We start from the raw sequence: 21,027 nt of genomic DNA, 5'->3' as shown, positions 1-21,027 counted from the left end.
AATGAAGCCACAGAGAGCAAGCTGCATACTATGGACACGTTAGCCACTGTAACTAACCAATAACTTATGGAATTGTTGCTCACCAGTCTTGGGTGTCCAATTTCTTGAATACATTTTCATCTAAGTCATTTAAAGCTTCTACCACCATCCATGTGTGTGGATTATTTTCATTTTCGAATGGATCTGCAGTCTGAATATCTATAGATTCAATGTCATTTGGTATAACCAGCCTAGAAATATTTTTAAAAAAATGTCTGTATTGTAGGCATGCACAGAGTTTACTCATTTAAGAAATTTATATCTCATGGTGCTAACAGCTTCATAACATACTTTCAAGTGCTAAAATGTGAAACATTATTCTCAGACAAATACGGTAAAGCCAACAAGAACTACACATGCTAAGTGACCAAAAATGTCCGGGCACCCATTATTGTTCGCTCCATGTTCAATATGGATTCTGTAAACAGTAATCTTATGAAACACAGCTCACACTGTCTATCCACGAGATCCAGAATGCAATAGGTAGCTGTGCCCAGGTCAAAGTCAAGTCTCTAAACTTCTGAAAAACATTCCGTGCCTGTCATCTGGGCTCTTAGGTCATTCCAACAAGTGGCAGAGAATACTGAGAAGATTAGCCTTGTGCATGAAGTTTCAACAAAGCTCACAATTTTCAGCATTGTCTCCAGAACCAATCGAGGGCCTTTGGTTCTGAGTCAAGTGGAAGAACTGAACTAGAAACATCGGAGGTTCTTTGACAGCTATGCTGCACTTCCTGTACTTGTGAAATAGTGTTGTGAACTGTAGGGTGCCCCTAAAGGGGTCAGGTGTGCACCACCCATAAGAAGCTGCTACTCAGGTAGCTGACTGCGTGTGGGATGCGCACAAGGTTTGTTTTTCTTTTTTTTTTTCTTTCTTTCTTTTTTACATTAGGTGACTCTCCATCCATCCCAGATAACGATAGCTGTAAGAAACCCAGAAGTATCAGTTGTTGAACCATTCACATAAAATGCCAGAGTTTGAAGCGCTCCAGAAAGTCAGTGAAGCTCACATAATACTAGATACAGAAAGCTGGTTGACACCTGAAATTGATAGCAGTGAGATTTTTGCAGAAAATTTTAGTGTATATATAAAGGATAGACAAATAGGGCATGAAAGTGGTGTATTTGTTACAGTAGACAGGAAACTCAAATCCACAGATATAAATTGGAGCTGCATAAAACAGGGCGAGCATAAAATTGTAATTGGATCCTTCTATCACCCACCAGACTTCTCCTAATGTAACCGAAAACTTCAAAGAAAACCTCAGTTCATCTGTACCCAAGTTCCCCAATCATATTGCAATCAGTGGAGACTTTAATTGCCCAATAATTAATTGGGAAAATTGCATTTTGTTAATGGTGGGCATGAAAGACAGCATGTGAAACATTACTAAATGCCTTCTCCAACAACTACCTAGATCAGATAGTTAGAAACCCCATTCATAATGAAAATATATTGTCTCTAATGGCAACAAACAGACCTAACCTTTTTGAGGATATCCACATCAAAAGTGGTATCAGTAATCATGACATTGTGGCAATAATGATTATCAAAGTACAAAGGACAACTAAAACAAGCAGGAAGATATATACATTCAGTATCCTAAATAAAATACCTCTTTGGGGAACTTCAAACTTTCAGCACAGGGAAGGAGCATGTAGAGGAACTACGTGTCAAGTTTAAAAGAATAGTTGACCATGTACTGGATAGATATGTACCCAGTAGAACTGTTCATAATGGAAGGGAACCTCCATGGTATACAGTCACTGTAAGGAAACTTACAAAGAAACAGAGATTATTGCATGTTGTTGTTGTGGTCTTCAGTCCAGAGACTGGTTTGAAGAAGCTCTCCATCCTACTCTATCCTGTGCAAGGTTCGTCATCTCCCAGTACCTACTGCAACCTACATCCTTCTGAATCTGTTTAGTGTATTCCTCTCTTGGTCTCCCTCTACGATTTTTACCCTCCAATACTAAATTGGTGACCCCTTGATGCCTCAGAATATGCCCTACCAACCGATCCCTTCTTCTAGGCAAGTTGTGCCACAAACTCATCTAATAGGAGTAAAATAAAGCATAGGGCTACAGGTATAGAGATTTGAATGAAACATGTTTGGCTGTCAAGGGAGCAATGTGTGATTCCTTCAATGACTACTGCAGAAGAATATTGTCAAATGACATTTCACAAAACCCAAAGAAATTCTGGTTGTATATAAATGACGTCAGTGGCACCGAAAATAATATCCACTCCCTCGTGGATGAGGCAGGAACTGAAATTGAGATTAGCAAAGCAAAATCAGAAATGCACAACTCTGTTTTCAAATGTTCCTTTACAAGGGAAAACTTGGGAGCATTGCACCAATTTGATCCTTATACCACTGAAAAGATGAGTGAAATAGATACTTGTGTCAGCAGTGTGTCAGTTGTGCGTAAAGCAGATGGTAGACTTCGGTTTATTGGTAGACCAATGGGGAAGTTTTGTGACCATTTCTAGAATATTGCTCAAGTATGTGGGACCCATACCAGATGGGGCTAACAGAGGACACTGAACATATACAGAGAAGGGCAGCATGAATGGTCCCAGGTTGGTCTGATCCCAAGAAGAGTGTCACTGAGATACCAAACGAATTGAACTGGAAGAATCTTGAAGATAAACGTTAACTATCCCGAGAAATCCTCTTTACAGAGTTTCTAGAACTGGTGTTAAATGATGACTCTAGGAATATACTAACACCCTGCTACACATCACACAGGGATCATCAGGATGAGATTAGCGTAATTACTGCATGCACAGAGGCATTCAAACAATCATTCTTCCCATGCTCCACACGTGAATGGAATGGGAAGAAACCCTAATAACTGATACAATAGGGTGTATCCTCTGCCATGCACTTCACAGTGGTTTGCAGAGTATAGATGAAGATGTATATTCAGTTCTGAATGATCACACAGTGACCAAAATTCGATGTTACATATTATGCAACTAACTCTGGGATTGATTTGACAGTCTCTTAGTACATATAACTCTACATGTACTCTTAATGCGGGGAAATCATCTGGTGTTATATAGATATATATTTTTCATGTGTACTCCAAGAGGATGTTATAGGACTTTTACTCTTTTTGATACATAAAAATGACTAGGAGTATAACACTGGAGGCTCAATGTGGTTGTTTGGTACTGATATTATTGTATGTATAATGCCACAACAGAAAACTGCAGAAAGAACTACTCAGGATCGAAGCAACAATGTGCTTTCCAACAAGAGTCAAGTAACATGTTACTTCCCTCCCCACATATGGCTTGTGAAAGACCACAATAGTAGAACGAGAGAAATTTGAGAATGAAAACAAGCTTCCCATTAGTTAACTGTTCCAACACACCATTTACAAATGCAACAGGAGAGAGGGGGGAAATAAATAAATACCATTGTTCAACCTGATCCTTGACAAAGTAATGGGGGAATGTGAAAAAGAACTGAAAATCCAAGGACACTGGAAACTAACACAACCTGGGACAAGCCAGAAATCTCAAACACAGCTTTTGCTGATGACCTGTCCACACATTCTGATAATGAATCAACAGCCACCAGACAAATAGAAATACTAAAAAAATGTGCAGAAAAGTAAGCCTCCCAATCTCTTACCATAAGTCTGAATTCTTCTGCTCAAAATTAAATGCCAAAAAATTACACAAAATACAGCAAGACAAAGAGAGTTACACATTTTAAATATCTAGGTGAAATATTTCAACCTACAAGAGCAGAAAACATCTCATGGAAGACTTCACCACAAAAAAATGAATAGAGCTTACGGCAAAATGCAAGGCATACATAATAATAAACACACGTCCATTCAAACAAAGATGAGATACAACAACACAGTAATCAAGCCTGAAATACTATATGCAAGTAAGACACTAATATTCCATATGAAAATTAAAATGGAAAGCATACTGTAGGGAGAGCGCAAAACAAGGAGAAAAATTCTTGTCCCAAAGCTGATAGAAGGAGGATACACATTACACTCTATGACAACCACAGAGAAGATGTCAAACCTAGCAGCAGTCAGAAAACAAATGCTCAAATCGCTCAGAGCACATCAGCAGGCTACCACCAACCATATTCACCAACAGGATTGTGACACATATACAAGGGGTCAAGTCAACAATATGATGGATCACACAAGTCAAACCTGGCATAGAAAAAGCACAAAAAAGAGATCCAATAAAAATTCAATACAGAAAGTGGAATGTTAGGTCAGAGAATGAAGTCTCAAAGAAACCAGTGACAGGATGGGAAGAGACTCGATGAAGAAAAAAATGAGAGAATCATGGAAGGTCAGAAAGAGTGCTAAAATGAAGCAGAATGCTTTGTGTGATCCTACAGCGTCTCGAGGTAAATAAATAAGTGATGATGATGATAATAATAATATACAGAGGCACACCTAACTGCTAATGCTACAGCATTTAAATTTTGTTGTAGCCTTGCACCATGTTCTGGTACAAAGAACTTGCTGCCATACATTTGGAAGCAGTTAGTCCTAGGGGTTTTTATATGTAAGTAATTTATTTTCACCTTTAGCAAAGTTTGCTACAGTTAAAAATGCTGAGTAGCGACATAGTTTTGGAGTCTATGTTACACTATAGGTCTCTTGCAACTGGCTAGATATGGCAGTTAAAAGGTTGGAGGAATGCAATAGCATACCATCTCCAATAGGATCATGCCTAATACAGCACTATGGTGTTCAATCAAACCTTCGGGTTGATGAAAACTTTACCTTTCACTGGCTGAAGTGTAGTAAATATTTGTTACAAGATTTTCATGCAGAGAGATCAGACCTATAATTGCTACTTTTGTTCGCGATCAATAAGGGGACCACATGGCAATCAGATTTAGGTAATTTTTTATTTTTATAATACATGAAGTTCAGAACTCAAATATACCCCTCCCCCAAATCAGTTCAATACAACTATCAAAAATTCTTGAGAAAATTGACTTTGAAGTTTTCCATTCATGTTTAATATGCTAAAATATGGTACATATTTTTCAACAAGCAGTATGTGGGTGGCCTGGCTTCAATTCCACATGGAATCAAATTTTTAAACAAAGGTTCATGTTCTACTAGCATTTCTGTGACGTGTAGAAGACAAAGCACACAAGAATTGTAATTGCTAAATCGAGTCTTCTTTCAGTCTGTTTTTTCCATTCACTTTGAATATCTGTCATTTTAATATAAACTTCATCAAATATATGCTAATTAACACATCTAATTTTATAAATGCTTGTCTTATTATTTATAATTATATACTGCACACAAAAATCCAGTTTTTACTGGAAACAAAAATGCTTAATTACCAATCTTTTATAAAAGATTGTTATCAAGATTGTATAGTTAAAAAAAATCACAAGTTATATTTTTTCTATCTTTTTGAATTTTATGCTTCATGTAAAAGATCACAGAATGTGTAACTTTGTTTAAAAAATTGATTCTGCTACGATTCAAACCCATGACCCCCACACATCATGTAAACACTATCAAATAGCCACACTGCTTGTTGACAGACCACTCTCTTAGTTCAGCATATTAAAAAATGTTCAGAAAACTTCAAAGTCTATTTTCTCGAGTATTTTTGAAAGTTTCATCAAACCACTTTGAGAGACTATACTGGAGCTCTGAACTTAAAGTAAAATAAATATAAAAATTAAAAAATCCAAAAACCGTGTGTGTAAGATGTTCAGCTTATATGCCTGAACAAGTGCCATTAGTTCCAGCAAATCATCCTAATTTTCTTCAAAATTATAATACAACAATCTCTGCTTTCTGGACAAGAATATAATCACACTAATAAGAAAAATCTAGATTTCCTAACCATTGCCAACATATAGTAAGCATGTAACTGTGTAACACACTTAAGAATACCTACATCCATTTTTCCATCTACCAAAAGTAATATTGGACTCAGACAGACAAAGCCTTTTCAAACTGTCAACTTCCTGCACTGAATTAGACTGTTGACACAATACCATAAACCAGACAGACAGCACATTTCCATTTGTAAGTCACATCATGTACTCAGAAACAACACAACACAAAACCATTTTCTACACTAGTGGCAGCACTGACTGCATCACTGAGTAAACTTTTACATTTGTTTTGTAATCAGGGATTTCTGGAGAGCAGGAAGCCAAGAAAATAAATTCCTATTACTTGTCAATGGAATGCATAGTCTCTTACATCTGTGCTATGCTTGAACAACAATTGGATGTATGGTAACTGTCAATTTCACCATCAGTTGACTTATTAGGTTGTCATGGTAATGATGGGTTTTGGAAAACCCTATTACTTCCACTTCACATTATACTTAGACACAGTGGATCTGGGTACATGTAATTCATGTGAAATCTCTGAGCTTGAGGGTTCCTACGATTTCAATAAGCGGAACAGAGGGATGTAGTTCACTATAACATCTGGGTTGCATCAATTACCTCTGTTCACATAATGACAGGAACTTCATATGATGAAGAGTAGGCCTATGTGTGTGTGTGTTTTATACCCTCAGATGCAAAGCCAGACCCCAAATGCCTGGAAGTTTTTGGTCACAAAGTGCAATTACAGCATGACAAACCAGTCTGGAATTGAAACATCACACAGTAACAGCAAGATACCGTAATTAAGAGATGAAGGGATAAATGTAAAATACACAAAATTTCTTTGGGAAATCCCTGACTTACACATATTTTCTGTCCCCCCCCCCCTCCTCAAAAAAAATATAAATTTATTATTCAACATACTTCTCTTAACAAAAAAAAATTTCACAGCAAAATGTTGGAATTTTCTATGGCAGTCCATACTCACCTATAAGAATGTAAATACATTCGAGTTGGTAAACTATCGTTTTTATTACTATATGTGTAATCTCCAACAATGGTGTGACCTATGCTCATGCAATGAACGCGCAGCTGATGCCTTCTTCCAGTGACTGGCCTTAACAATACTTTTGTGGCTGGATATGTTCCATAAAGCCCACGCTGAAGAACTAGCAATCGCGTATGTGCAAATTTTGCGTAGCAGCTGTTAGGATCAGAAGCCAGACACATGCGATGGTTACCATGTCGTTCCCTTTTGTCTTCACCAATTGGATCTGTAATGTCCATAAGCTCTTTAGCAACATGTCCTCGAACAATGGCCACGTAATACTTTTTCGTTTTTCTTGTTTCAAAAGCTGTTGCAGCTGCTTTTGCTGCACGTTTGTGTAAAGCAATACAAACAGCACCACTTGTTGCAAAGTCCAAACGATGTACGAAGTGAAAGTCATGTGCAAGCTTCTGGTTTATTAATTCTGGATGTAACTTTCGTAGTTGCAGTTGTAAAGAAACCTGGATGGACGGTTGAGAAGTGAAGGTAGAAAGAGGCAAAAACCATTACCACAACAAATCAGTATAAACAATAATATATTACTGAGAAATAAGTATATTCACAATTATAGTGTAACATACTGACCTTAACAGATGGATCATCACTGTTCATAACAACGTCATAAGATTTATTTGCAATAATAAAATTTTCACTTAAATGCAGAATTTGGACTGAACTTTCCTTCGTATCGCGGAACCAATTCCAAACAGCGAGAAAATTGTGCCACATCTTTAATACTATATTCAGAAAAAACTTTTTAATCTTCATTATTAATCCTTGTCGATATCACTTAAGTCCTATAAAATTTAAAGGTTATTTTGTGATTCTTATTCTTAACACGCAGGGACTGTAATCTGAAGTAGGGTTTCGGCATTTATGAACTCTGCTGGCGATGCAGAAGGATAAAAAACCCGAACAAATATACCACAATGACAATTTACATAGAAGATGCACAAAAGCTTCCTCCCAGACGTGTTTGGTGGCTACAGAACATGGCAAACTATTTCAGCTGTTGGTTGTCGTCAGATGTACTTCACTCCCCGTCAACAAACACTGCCGTTGCTTATTGCTGTATAATAACTACTGCTTCCTAGCACGCAAAAATTACAATTCACATACTCTTAAATACATGGATTTCAGCACAACGCAACTACCATCTTCCTACTGGCGAAACGACACTCTTTTTTTGACACACAAACAACTTCATAAATTTATTAAGTCGTCTGATGATAAAACAAAAGCTGGCAATAATATTTACAACGTGGTTTAATAACTGACATCTCTACTGGCTGACATTCACTTTCGAATAGCGACGCCAAATACTACTCGGAGCTTCAGACAACTGTTGCCAACATTACGCGTACATCGCACATATTATCAAACAAACGTGTTAAGCTTTCTGCTTTAGGGTGATTCTGACGTCTCAAAACGTTCAGAAGTAATGAAACACTATGTTTCTCAATTAATAAAAAATAGTGATACAGATTTAAGCTTGCAATCCGCAGTACACAACATAAAGGCAGAGTGATCTTGACAGCCGACCATTAAACTGTAATCATTGTGACTGTAATATTACTGGAAGAATATATAAGGCATAACCATGGAGGCATGATGATAAAAACTCACTAAAATTAAATAAAGTTGCAATTAAATGTAAACCTGGCTTAACAGCAAGAGCGAATTGCAATATCGATTGTAAAACACTACGAAATGTTACAAAACATATAACTAAAGGCCCGTGTAAACTTTGTGACTCTAATGGCTGTATTTTAGATACAGTAATGCCTTGTACCTCAGATGTACATGGGTTTCCGAAATGTTTATGCTGTACCAATTCACTCGTCTTCCTTGTTCAGAAAAGCAGTCTCTGAACCAGTAGACTTTGTTCTCTTTTCATACAACAATGTAGGCCAATCCGTTCATGGTCTCTAAGGGAGTTATCAGTAGGCATTCAGGCTCGACATTTTGCGTTGTAAGACTTCCACTTCCCTCGGAGAAGGTAACGTGTCTGATAGTTCTTTGTCACTTCCGGTTTATCAGTCGAACAATATTCTTAAACTTAGTCATTTCTTCATTTCAATTTGCATCACCACAGTTTACGAATTGCGTGAAGTATGCCTGGTACGCAGCACAATAAGCATAACAACGGCCACGACCATCTCTTACTCCATTACAATTCTGTCTAAATAAAACTGATAAGTTCTGTGAAAAACCTGAATACATTAATTTTCCTTGTCAGTTGTGCCTGGCGAAATGGAAAATGTTTGTTTTGTCATCCAACACATAATTCGCATTTTTGTGACGACCACAGGAAATAAACAAGGAGCTGTTTCACAACTGGCAAAATCTAAATTATCCTAAAATTATCATACGAACTATGCTACAGGAATTATTATAAAACATTCAAGGTCATCACATTAAAGTTCTGACTGATGGAAATCGACTGTAATGTAGCATCATACGCTGCTTTGATTACTTTTCCTCCACTAGTCATTTGTGTAACATCCGCATCTACAACAGGTTAGCTGTCAATATGAATTCCAAGTTGTTCAACAAATTAATAATTTGAAACATTATTTCTACGGTTTAACACTTAAAAATGACATGTGTGCACTTTGGACTTCGCCCTATGCGGCGCTACGTCCTGTTGTCGCGGCTGTCTCCGTATTCGCCGATTCGCGCGCTAGTGCTCGGTAAAAATGAGTAACTTTTACATCTTTTTTAAAAGATTTGCAGTGCTCCTTAGCAATTAAAGTTCTGACAGAGCGTTTCTTTGGGTGTGTTTTTGCTGCGTGAAAAATTTCAGAATGGGTTTCTACAGTCCGACTGGACGATTCCCTTGTAAGGAATGTGAAGTTGCTGGTACAAATCTCGTTGGACTGCCGATGTGTATCGCTTCAGTTCTTTTTCTTTTTGTCCTGCAAATAGCTAGAACGGAATTCAGTAAAAAAAAACGCTAACAAAACCCTTGCATTGTAACAACTGAAGGATCATCCTATTTTTATTTATTTTTATTTTTAGCTACCTCCAATAAAGCAGTAAACTGCAGTCATTATTAGTTTGTTATTGTTACTACATTTATTGTTGTTCATTCAGTTTTCTAATTACTATTTGGTACCGATGAACATGATCAGTGAAACTGGAAAAATGGAATGTTGGAATTTTCGTCACCCAGAATACGCACATTTACCCCAGTGTCTCGTTTTCAGGCCACAGGAAAAGCCCAACAAGAAAAGACGATAACGAGAAGCCGGTGACGCAGATAGCACTCTGCAACAATTTCTGTTGATTTAACACCGTGACGACAGACAAATTCGTGTCGCAGTATATTACCCAACAATCGAAATGTCGTATGGACTGTGCCACAGCCACAGATAGCTATCAATTTGTGATCACAGCCATGGTTTACCATTGACTCAGCTGTTGGTTATAGCGTTACAACTGTCAATGGAAGATTACGTTTGATAATTTTGTTCCGCTGCTGTTCGAATGAGCTACGCCAATGGATAAATTATGGTTTCTTCTGGCTTTTATTTACACAGCTACGTAAACTAACACGGAAATTTAGGGTAATCAAGTACACACTTCCCTTGAGACTTTGGGTTTCGAATACAATTTATAAGTCTTCTAGCAACCTCGATCCAGTACCTCGCATGAGCAGAATAATGGTGTACTTTACTAACACCAAACAATAACACTTTAAAAAAGTCGCTGGAAAGATTCGAAGGAATCATCAGTGACACGGTTTTAATTTCTTTACCTCATTTAGGGACCAAGCAAGAGGGGGGACATTACGAAGGCAACGAACAGTCTAGTTAGTACGCATTATAAGTATTAATCTCAAGGTGAAAAACACATGCAGGCGCAGAATGGCACATTGTCAATATTTACAGTTTAATTTCTGTGTTAATGAACATCATGTCCGTTTCTTCTATTCTGAATCGTCAATAGAATTGATTACAGATTGGTATCGAATAATTTTTTAACTACGCTTCTTCTTGCTTCCATCCCCAGCAGCATACTTCTGCATTCTCGTCGTAGTCGTGAAATTCTAGAAGGGCGTGCTGAAAAGTAATTAATGCTTGCGAATTTTTTATTCTGGCCTCAGTATCGGTTATCACATGTTACTCGGTCGACTTTCCCGCTTCGCTGATACAAGTCGCAACCCTCTGCTTCTAGAGGGTTAAGAATTGTAGCGTTTAACTAGTCGGTGTTTAACGTAACAACGAGTATGTCGCTGCGTGAGAAACAGCGTGGTGTAATCGAGTTTCTAACAGTAGAAAACGTGCCTCCAATTGAAATCTAGTTTATTCGTAGGGGAATGAAAGCTGTGTACGCTGATGTCAGTAATGTGCGACGCCGAGGCGTTCGTGCTCGTAATGAAAGAGACGATGGTGCTTACCTCAATGTGTGTGATAGAGTTCGGAGTGGACGACCGCGTACGGGAACCGATTTGATGAGCTCGTCAGAGAAAATCATTAGATAACACAGAAATAGCTCTCAGGGAAGTGTGGCACATCACGAGAGCGTGTACAGGCCATCATTGCAGAACTGCGGTGCAGAAAAATGTGTGCAGGGTGGGGACCCCGAATGAACAATCCTGACACGAAACAGACGATATTCGACATCTGTCAACAATTTCTTTTGCGTTTTGACAAGTGCTGAAAGCTGTGTTCACCATTTTGACGCCGAAAACCAAGACAGAATCTTTTTCCAAAACTAAAGAGCACCTTCGAGGACTTCACTTTCATAGTGATGAAGCGGTGTAGGCAGGAGTGAGGTTGTTGCTCAATCAATAAAGTCAAACATTCGACAGTGACTGTATCAACAAAGTGCTCTCTCGTTGGGACAAATTTGTTCCTCGCCAGGTTGACTATGTTGTTTTATTTAAAAAGCTTCGAGAGTTTTCCCATAAAAAATTCTGAGGTATTACTATTCAGCACGTCCTCGTATTTGTGTGTGTCACACGACTCTTCGTAGACACAGGAGATTGTCAATGTAAGTGTTTTATTCGTTTGTACCTAGGTAAAGTTGCAATTCTGATACAAAACACGCCGCACACCACATGAGCGGAAAGTGAGAGCACTAGTTTTGCTATCCCTTCACTAACATCACATAACACCGGCGCCGTTAACAACCCTCTTTTCACGCCGCAATGCTTCCAAAATGAGGAATTCCAGATTAGAGGTAACAGAATACCTTAAATACAGATCGCGACGTACAAAATGTCAGGAAATAACACTGCATGAAAACAAAACGCGGTCGCACCTCCCCTGTGAGACTGCGTTCACGCTGCACGCCGGTGTGACATGAACTGCACTGGCCCAAACCAGGCAGGGACGGGGAAAAGCGGTAAAATCCACTTCCTGATTTTCACAGTGTGCAAATTCGTGTCAGAGTATAAGACTACGAAACATCGTTTCATGAACTTATTTTTTCCTTAAAACTTTAATTTCCTTGTGAGAAAAGAAAACGCCTACTTTCGTTCCGCATGCGTTTTTAATTTCGTAACGTTCTCAGTCGATTTTGAAGAAGTATGCTCTTAACAAATCTGTTCTTTTTGTACACGTGGTATTGCAGAATTTTAGCTTCTTAGTAAACCATTCGCCCTCTTATAAGCCATAACAGTCATTGTGAAATAAAGCTATTTGTTAAACATGTGCACTTGATTTACAAATATTGTAGCGAATGGAGACCAATACTGCGAAGAGACAAACTTGCTCCCAGCAGTGTCTCATTAGCACAGTGGTTCTTCACGTCATGCGATGCAAGAGCAATGTGTGTTGTCAATAAGGGTGGTGCTGTCCAGTGTACTCGAGTTCTTATTTTCAGTTTTATTTAATGGGACTGCAAATTGCTAGAAGAAATCCTCAACAAAAACCGAAGAAAATCTCAACACATCAAGTCTTCTCACAAGCTCAATAGTCAACACAGTAAAATGTGTTAATGGTCATCGGTATGCATGCAACAACATGAGCTACCAATGTGTTCCAAAACGCTCCACGTGAATTCTACAGGTGGTATAAAAGCATGGTAAACTGCTTTGGATAGCCCTCGGGATAAGCACCATTTATGTAACTAACAGAAGGGTCTTCTTAGTGTAATTATCCTAGAGTACAGGGTCAAAGTTTAACTATTACACACTTACCCCAGCTTAGGCAAATGGAGCAAATAGGTTGGTTCTTTTGCATTAGATGTCGTCTACAGTGCACCTTAAGGGGCTTATGACTTATGTAGCCACCATTTAGTTCATGACTGATTCCTGAGAAAACCCGAAAAAAGCGTTTTTTACCAATTTTTCGCCAGCAGCAGTGGATCTAGAAGCGCAATCACCCCATTTTCAAACATCTATGCCTGCTATGGACAAACACCTCACAAACATGGTTTCTGGCTACTACAATCGAGCCGCGGATTTCAAAACTGTTATGCACAGGAAATAGATGGAGAATGTTATCCGTTTTACAGATATTCTACTTGCACACGTAAAACACGCACGTAAAATCCAATATGAGGCGAAAACATAGCTTATAAAGTGATGTAGGAAGGAGAAATATGTTATAAAGTGTCTCCGTTATCATCAGAGGGGCTCTTGGAATCCCATGTTGTAGTCCTGAAAAAGAAACTAAGTTCCGTCTGAACAGGCCTAGGTAGACCAAACGGTACCGACCGGCCGCCGTTTCATCCTACGCCGACAGCCTTCACAGGATGCGGATACAGAGGGTCATGTGGTCAGCACACTGCTCTCCCGGCCGTTGTCAGTTTTCGTAACCGGAGCCGCTACTTCTCAGTTAAGGAGCTGCTCAATGGGCCTCACGAGGGGGCGAGCGCACCTCACTTGCCAACATCTCCCGGCAGGCCCAGATGGTCACCCTTCCAAACACGACAGCACTTAACTTCAGTGATCTGCGTGTTGTTCAAACCTACCAGTAACAAATATGGCAGCCCGCTTTGAACTGCTTTGATGTCTTCCTTCAATCCGATCTGGTACGGATCCCAAACACTCGAGCAGAACTCATGAATAGGTCGCACTAGCGTCCTACATGCGGTCTCCCTTACAGATGAACCTGCGGCGAGGCGGGTTATGATTGTGGAGTAAATGTTTGTTCACTGACTCTCATCGTACTGTGCACTACAAAAGTTCCGCCTACCTCAGTACGGCGTCTGATCACTAGCCCGTTTTTCTGCATACGTAGATACTGTCCAGCCGATGTTAAAAGCAGCTTTGAAGAAAAACACCGTCAATACTAACGTTAGCAAGGTCCGCGTAAACTCTGGTAGCAAGCTGTCCTGTAACATCTTATAACAAAATTCGTGTGGAGGGCGATTGCTGCATCTCTTTAGAAAAATGGCAAAATTCTGCAACGAGTTCTTTAATTTCTTTAGGTTCAAAAATAAACATTTGCCATCAGCCCGAATTTACTTAACTAACCAGATCACTGTTCTCAGTTCATGCCATATATTTCACACACAAAGCAGGCAGAATTGCATTTTAAGTCAGACCCGATGGATACGCGATTTCACAGTCAATACTCTGTTACTATATATGAGCATCACATTCGGTCCTTTTCAGAGGATTTCTTTGACAGAAGCTGCTCGCCAAATATTCCATAAACGAATATGAAACATGCCCTGTGGAATTTTTAATAAGGCCGCAAGTTCACACGCGGTTCTCCTTAAAAAAAAAAAAAATCTAAAAACTTCCAAACTTCACGACACTGTCCGTAAATGAAACTGCTATTCTGGCCACACAATCTGGACGCGAGAAGCCAATTATTTCTTCATTTTACACATAATGAAGACGGAAGCGTTCAACATGACCCGCATGTCCGACAGCTGACTAGCGACTGGTCTTCAGTCTGCTGCTGCTGCTGCTTCGCACATGAAATTCCTCTTCTTGAGGATGTAAAGGAGGAGTTTGTTGTCGTTGGACATTTACTCCGCTTAGATGGGGTGAGGTTTGCTGGGACGTTTGGGGATAACTGGGACGGTTGTGCGTAATGGATACGTATGATTGCCGGTCGGAGACAGGCGATAGGTCACGTGAATTGACAGGTATGCGTCGGTTAGGGGCCTTTACTTGACTGGCCCTGTCGACGCCTGGGGCTGTCAGTCAGCGACTGACAGAGCGGATATTTGATGGTGATGATGATGGTGATGGGTGTCGGGCGCGGTGAGGAGGGTCTTCTAAGTCCTCCTGCCGTCAGGGTGCCTCTTCTTGTTGTCCTTCTTCTTCTTCTTGTGGAATGTGTCTGCTTGTGACACTTTCGGATGTGTCACATCCTCCCAGTTGGCGTCTTCGGCGGTCCTCGCCCCTTGTTCTTGACTTGCGTTCTCTTCTTCTTGTTCCTGTTGTTCTATTGAGACGAAGAGAGCTTCCCACTGGACAGGAGTGAGAGGAGGGCGGGCGTTGTAGGACCTGAGAGTATCCAAGTGAATGGACACTACCTTCTGCAGCTGCGTCTTGGAGAGGGGGCAAGGGGCCTCCTCCATAATGACGATTGTCTGAGCGGCTGCGTCTTGTGTTTCCACCCTCGTGGCTTCCTGTATTGCTACGGGTTCCACGGGGGCGGCAGTCTGCGTGTCAGCATCCTTCTTCTGTGCTGGGTGGGGCTGGCTGGCCAATGCATCACGGAGACTGTGCACCAGCAGCCGAGCCTCGGCTAGCTCAGCTTGTAGTGTTGCCCTCTCTTCCGCCATTGCGGCTTTGACGGCAGCAATTTCTTCATCGGCGGCGGCGCGGACCCTGGCGCACGCCTCGTTGACTGCGTCAGGTGGTACAGCCACGTCATCGGCCACCAAGGATCCGCCAAAGGCGGGGGGTGGCGACGACGCAACGACCTCGGCTGTCTCCGCCTTCTTGGTGGTCTTCTGTCTCTGTCTAGCCTTGTCGCAGCGGCTCCAGTTTTTGATGTAGCTGCAGCCGCGAGAGTTCGCGGCATGAGGGCCGCCGCAATTGGCGCAGCAGCGTGTGGCGTCTTTCTTGGGGCAGTGGCGCGAATCGTGTGCTTGCGCACAACGAAGGCATGCCACTGCATTACGGCAGTACTTGGCGACATGGCCAAGTTTTTGGCAGCGATAACACTGCTCCTTCCGCTCTGCCGTCTTCTTGTGTTCCCCGCGTTCTGATGCGCCGAGCACGAGGCCCAGCAATTGCAGCAGGGCAGCAGCTTTGCCTCCAGTTCCGCGTCGTCGGTACATGCTGGGGAGCTAGCGCTAACATGCAGCGATCAGCTCACCTCCGCAGCCTGAGCGGGAATGGGTCTTCAGTCTGCTTCTCTCCTAGTATAACTACCTAGTAGTGTGCGGGAACTGCTTAACTCTGACTGGTTGTTCAAAATGACCAGCCAATCAAAACAATCCTTCGAGTTCTTTTTCGCGCTAAAGCTTTCTTACGCCAATCAACATTTACAGATGCATTTATGTCACTTCATCATGCAAATATTAATAAAATGTTTAACAAAACCAAACGAAAATAAAACTAATGTTGAAATAACTTTAGAAAACTGTTACTCTGCAAATGGCCATTCTAGCTGCCTTTTTACAAAAGGTACTCTTGGACACACGTCATCAGCACGGTGGGGAAATTACATTTTTCAGTGCAACTTGCTTGCTTAACACTTTCCCATGACATAGTTACGTAATGTTTAGCATGAAATAATATTGAATTTTTTCGTACGTCCCACATACACACTCTCACTCATTCTCATTTACTCACACAACAACACATTAAATAAATACTGATCTTTTCTGAATTTTAGTTTACGAAAATGAAAAATATTTAACATTTCTAATTATTAAAATTAAAACAAATTGACCTAACATTTTGTGTACTTCAGTACATATTCCAAATGATACTAAAAGACAAACTGTTATGAATCCTAACTGACTTTAATCTTACAAGTGTCGGTTTGGGGTGTTTTAGGTAATTTTCTCTAACTATGAAAGTATTCCCGCTAGAAAGCTGAGTTTTTTCACCATCTTCTTTTTAATAATGAAGGGCAGTACATTGACTTTTAACTACATTGAATAGTATTTAATATACTATATTTAGATTCTTAGGGTTCTTGAATATACTGTCGCTCCAATTGACACAGGTACCGCTTCCCACGGCTAGGTTAGCGACAGGTGTGAATGCGTCACGCTAAGATACAAGCGGCTGTTTCTGTCACCGACAACAGCTACAAAGCTACGAGCCGTACTGAAAAGTAGTGCAATAAATGCTATTGCGTTTTGACTCGCGACATTACAAACCATATTTTCCTAGAATTCTCCCAATAAACCGAAGTCGACCACTCGCCTTCTGTACCACATCCCTCACATGCTCATTCCATTTCAAATTGGTTTACAACGTTACGCCCAGATATTTAAACAATGTGAGTGTGTTAAACATGACACTACTAATGCTGCATCCAAACATTAGGGATTTGTTTTTCCTACTTACCTGCATTAACTTACATATTTCTACATTTAGAGCTAGCCGTCATTCATCACACCAACTACAAATTTTGTCTAAGTCATCTTGTATCCTCCTACTGTCACTCAGCTTCGATACCTTACTGTACACCACAGGATCATCAGCAAACTACCTCAGATTGCTGCACACCCTGTCTGCCAAATTCTTTATGTATGTAAAGAATAACAGCAGTCCTGTCACACTTCCCTGTGGCACTCCTGGCGATACCCTTGTCTCATATGAACACTTCTCATCGAAGACAACATGCTGAGTTGTATAACTTGAGAAGTGTTCTAGCTACTCACATTTACGTGAACCCATTCCATATGCTCATACCTTCTTAAAAGCGTACATGGGCCATTGTGTCAAACACTTCCCAGAAATCTAAAAATATGGAATCTGCTTGGTGCCCATCATACATAGTTCGTAGTATATCATGTAAGATAAGTAAACTGTCAAAATTTTACTGAGTGACAAGCCCTGCTGTAGCAGGGGAAAGAAGAGAATCACTAGAAAAATGCTTTTATTGAAGTACAAAAAATGCAGATATCTTCCTGTTGGTTTATAAGACTCTAACTGAAAAGTGGGATACCAGCTGCCTCATTCTACCTCCATCCGAACCTTTAAAAATTTTTCCAAACATTTTGGTGTATGAATATATTAGCATTTTTATATGTTGAGAGACAAGGAGACAGTGGCAATGGTAAATAGATAGAAAATTAATAAATTTTGGACGATAGTAGACTCTGGTTGTGGTATAGAAAGAATCATGGAGGTATTTGCAGTGTGAGGGAAAGAGAGGGACACAGTGGCAGTGGAATATAGCTGACAGTGACAGAACAGCGGTAGGAAAAGAATGCAGGAGACAATGTCAGTGGTAGAGGAATAAAGAGAAGGAGAAAGTGGAAGTGGGTGACAGCCAGTGATAATAAAAGGCAAATTATACGACAATGACAATGAGGAAGAGAGAGATAGTGTCGGTGAGAAGAGACAGCAGGAGTGTGAAGGAATGAATGAGATAGTAGCAGTAAGATAGAGTAAGAAGAAGACAGTGACAGAGGAGACAGTAGTAGTAGTAGGACAGAACGAAGGAGACTGTGGCAGTGAGACAGGAGACAATGACAGAGAGATACAAAGAGTTAATGTCAATGAGTTCTTCTGAATGAGTGAGAAAGGACAACTAGTAGTGGATGAGTATGAGCGACTAACAGTGATGGACTAGCGGGTGTGAGAGAGTTACAGTTAGCAGAGCTTATGGGTGTGAGAGCCGCATGTCAAAAAGAGTGTGCATATGTTCACATGTCAAAATTTTTGGGAGAATTTTTAAAGGTACCGAGGAAGGTAGGATGGGGCAGACAGTACCTCACTTTTCTCTTAGACTCTTAAACAGGAGCATATTCGCCTTTTCTGAACTCCAATATGAGCACTTTTCCGCTGATAGATGTTTGGTTTACGAAAGTATAATAGTATAGGGGAACTTGCGGACAAAGCAGGTCACCGGCGACGTCATCAGTGACATCATGGGCTTTCTCTACCTCCAGCCTGCCCCCATCTGAAAGAGGCCAATTGCCCTATGTAAAAAATCGCGAGAAATTCAAAAAACAGAACAACTGCGCTGGTGTATTTCCTATGGAAAGAGGGTGGTTGTCCTAAGTATAAATTGGCAGGAAATTTAAAATGGCGCATTGTCATGCTGGCTGACTTGAAATGCTGCCCGTGGCTCTATGACAACACAACCCAGCTCAGATCTGTTGGACTACTTTTATAACAGTGAAGAATTCCGTCATACTGGTCCACACTTGAGATACTGGCTGAGTCCTACTGTAAGCTTCTATTCACTAAGACGTGTATGATCACTGCTTCTCCTAACTCTAAGTTTGAGTCCTTTCACCTGCATCTTTATTTAAACAAACACCAGGAGGGACAGACCCTCCAGATGCACTGCCTCGACTTATTCCCTGTGTTGAAGTCGAACCTGTATGCTTTGTAGCATGAACACTTGCATCTTTATTTAAACAAACCTTTTCATGGAGAGCCCCCTTTCCATGGTTGGGAAGCCTGCCATCGCATACCACTCCTGCTCGCCCAGAAGGTTGGTCAGAGATGTCAACTACCTGGGCTACTATCTCACCTAAGACGTAAGAGTCAGACAGTCGGTAGTCGGCCCACCGTCCATCAGTGGAAGCTTCGGGCAGAGAGGGACACCACATGCATACTACTAATTTGATAACCTAAAGGTGCGGTGTACACTTCTTCGGTGTCTCTGAATCATATAATAAATATAATTTGTTAAAGTACTATGTTTGTATAATTTACCACTAAAGTAAATTGGTGTTGAATGGATGGTGGCTGATAACCGACAATGTGTAGCAGCATCGTTTGAGAATAAAGTGCACTTATACTTACTGACAAGTTGAATCGTAACCATCAAAACGTGTCAAATATGTATGATGGGAAAGTAACGATATTTTCTACAAGAACTGTAACCAGTACCATACATGTACACGACACTACGAGAAGAAAAACTGAACTACCTTCATGCCAGACTGCAGCTCCAACTGACTGCACATGACTGTATCCACGCTTCCGACGCAGCACAGGCCACCAAGTCAGTCTGGTGGAGGGAATATGAAAGACGTGCCCCGAGAGTACAGCCAGAGGACTGACAAGAATAGGGTGTGAAACCTCTAGCCATCGCATATGACTAATGCACGCCAGCACTGAAGCTACCCTCGAGCTCACCGGGCAGTGATCTCTGGCTGCTGGGACGCGCATGCGACTCCCAAGATGAGTTGCCACTGAATAAAAGTTTGCAGAGTATAAATAGGCGATTTTCTAAGGGTTCCATAAGACTGGATTCCTCAATCGGACGTTGAAGTAATGCAAGCAAAGTGGTATCATTTCTACGGAAGTTATATCACATTTACTATGAGTTATTCAAAAATGGGAACAGCTATTGAATAGCATATCGGTATATATTACCGCATCAATTCTGTGTTACACAATGGTGAAATCAGCGAATAACAAATTGAAGTCAATGAAGTTTCCACCTAAATAAGAGTTTATTCCTTTCCAGATGTAGCCCTATGCTTTGAAAACGAATATTGTACTGACAACATTGAAATTTGCCGTGTAGTTCACCTCTTCACCTCTTTTCACACCCAATACAGTGTCGCCATTCTGGATTAAATGGACTGGACAAGCTCTTGAGGTTGAAAGAGATGAAATACATGATATTACTCTGTCTCCAAAAAGGACATATGACGTTTTCCAAAACTGAGCAGCCAATTAGCGATGTAGATCTTTGGTTGTATGCACCAACTCAATGATAGCTAGTACAATAAATTTTATGTTTCTACTATAACTTCGAACTCACAGAACAGGTGTATGTCTGACATACAGTAGTACTATACATTGAATTATCACGTTAAGGGATTCGCATTCTTACAACAGTTCCAAAACCACCACAAGCTGGAAGTTGAACATTCCATAAACACTTCTGACGAGCAGTGCAATTTTTTGAACCGACAGACTATTTTTCGTCTTTCTTGAGAAGGACACAGATGCACAAAAGGTGGGAGTGCAGAACACAGACAATGCACACATGCTGATGCTGAT

The 21,027-nt window shown here is 40.5% G+C and overlaps 1 protein-coding gene across 5 annotated transcripts in view; it reads right to left on the bottom strand.

Annotated features, from left to right (window-relative positions):
* Positions 1–8,255, bottom strand: part of LOC126298414 (RNA pseudouridylate synthase domain-containing protein 1-like) — a 45,117-nt gene extending 36,862 nt beyond the window's left edge. For 4 of the 5 annotated variants that reach the window (XM_049989739.1, XM_049989736.1, XM_049989737.1 and 1 more), the window contains exons 1-3: positions 7,542–8,255; positions 6,897–7,417; positions 84–230 (exon numbers count right to left, since the gene is read on the bottom strand). In XM_049989739.1, coding sequence (XP_049845696.1) covers positions 84–230; positions 6,897–7,417; positions 7,542–7,724 — 851 coding nt within the window. In that variant the 5' untranslated portion in view covers positions 7,725–8,255. The remainder of the gene's footprint in view (positions 1–83; positions 231–6,896; positions 7,418–7,541) is intronic. The other variant, XM_049989735.1, reaches the window with a different exon arrangement.
* Positions 8,256–21,027: the final 12,772 nt, after the last annotated feature.

Source organism: Schistocerca gregaria, chromosome X (assembly GCF_023897955.1).
Source record: "Schistocerca gregaria isolate iqSchGreg1 chromosome X, iqSchGreg1.2, whole genome shotgun sequence".
Classification (NCBI taxonomy): Eukaryota; Metazoa; Arthropoda; class Insecta; order Orthoptera; family Acrididae; genus Schistocerca; species Schistocerca gregaria.
This window is presented reverse-complemented; position numbering and strand designations above follow the sequence as displayed.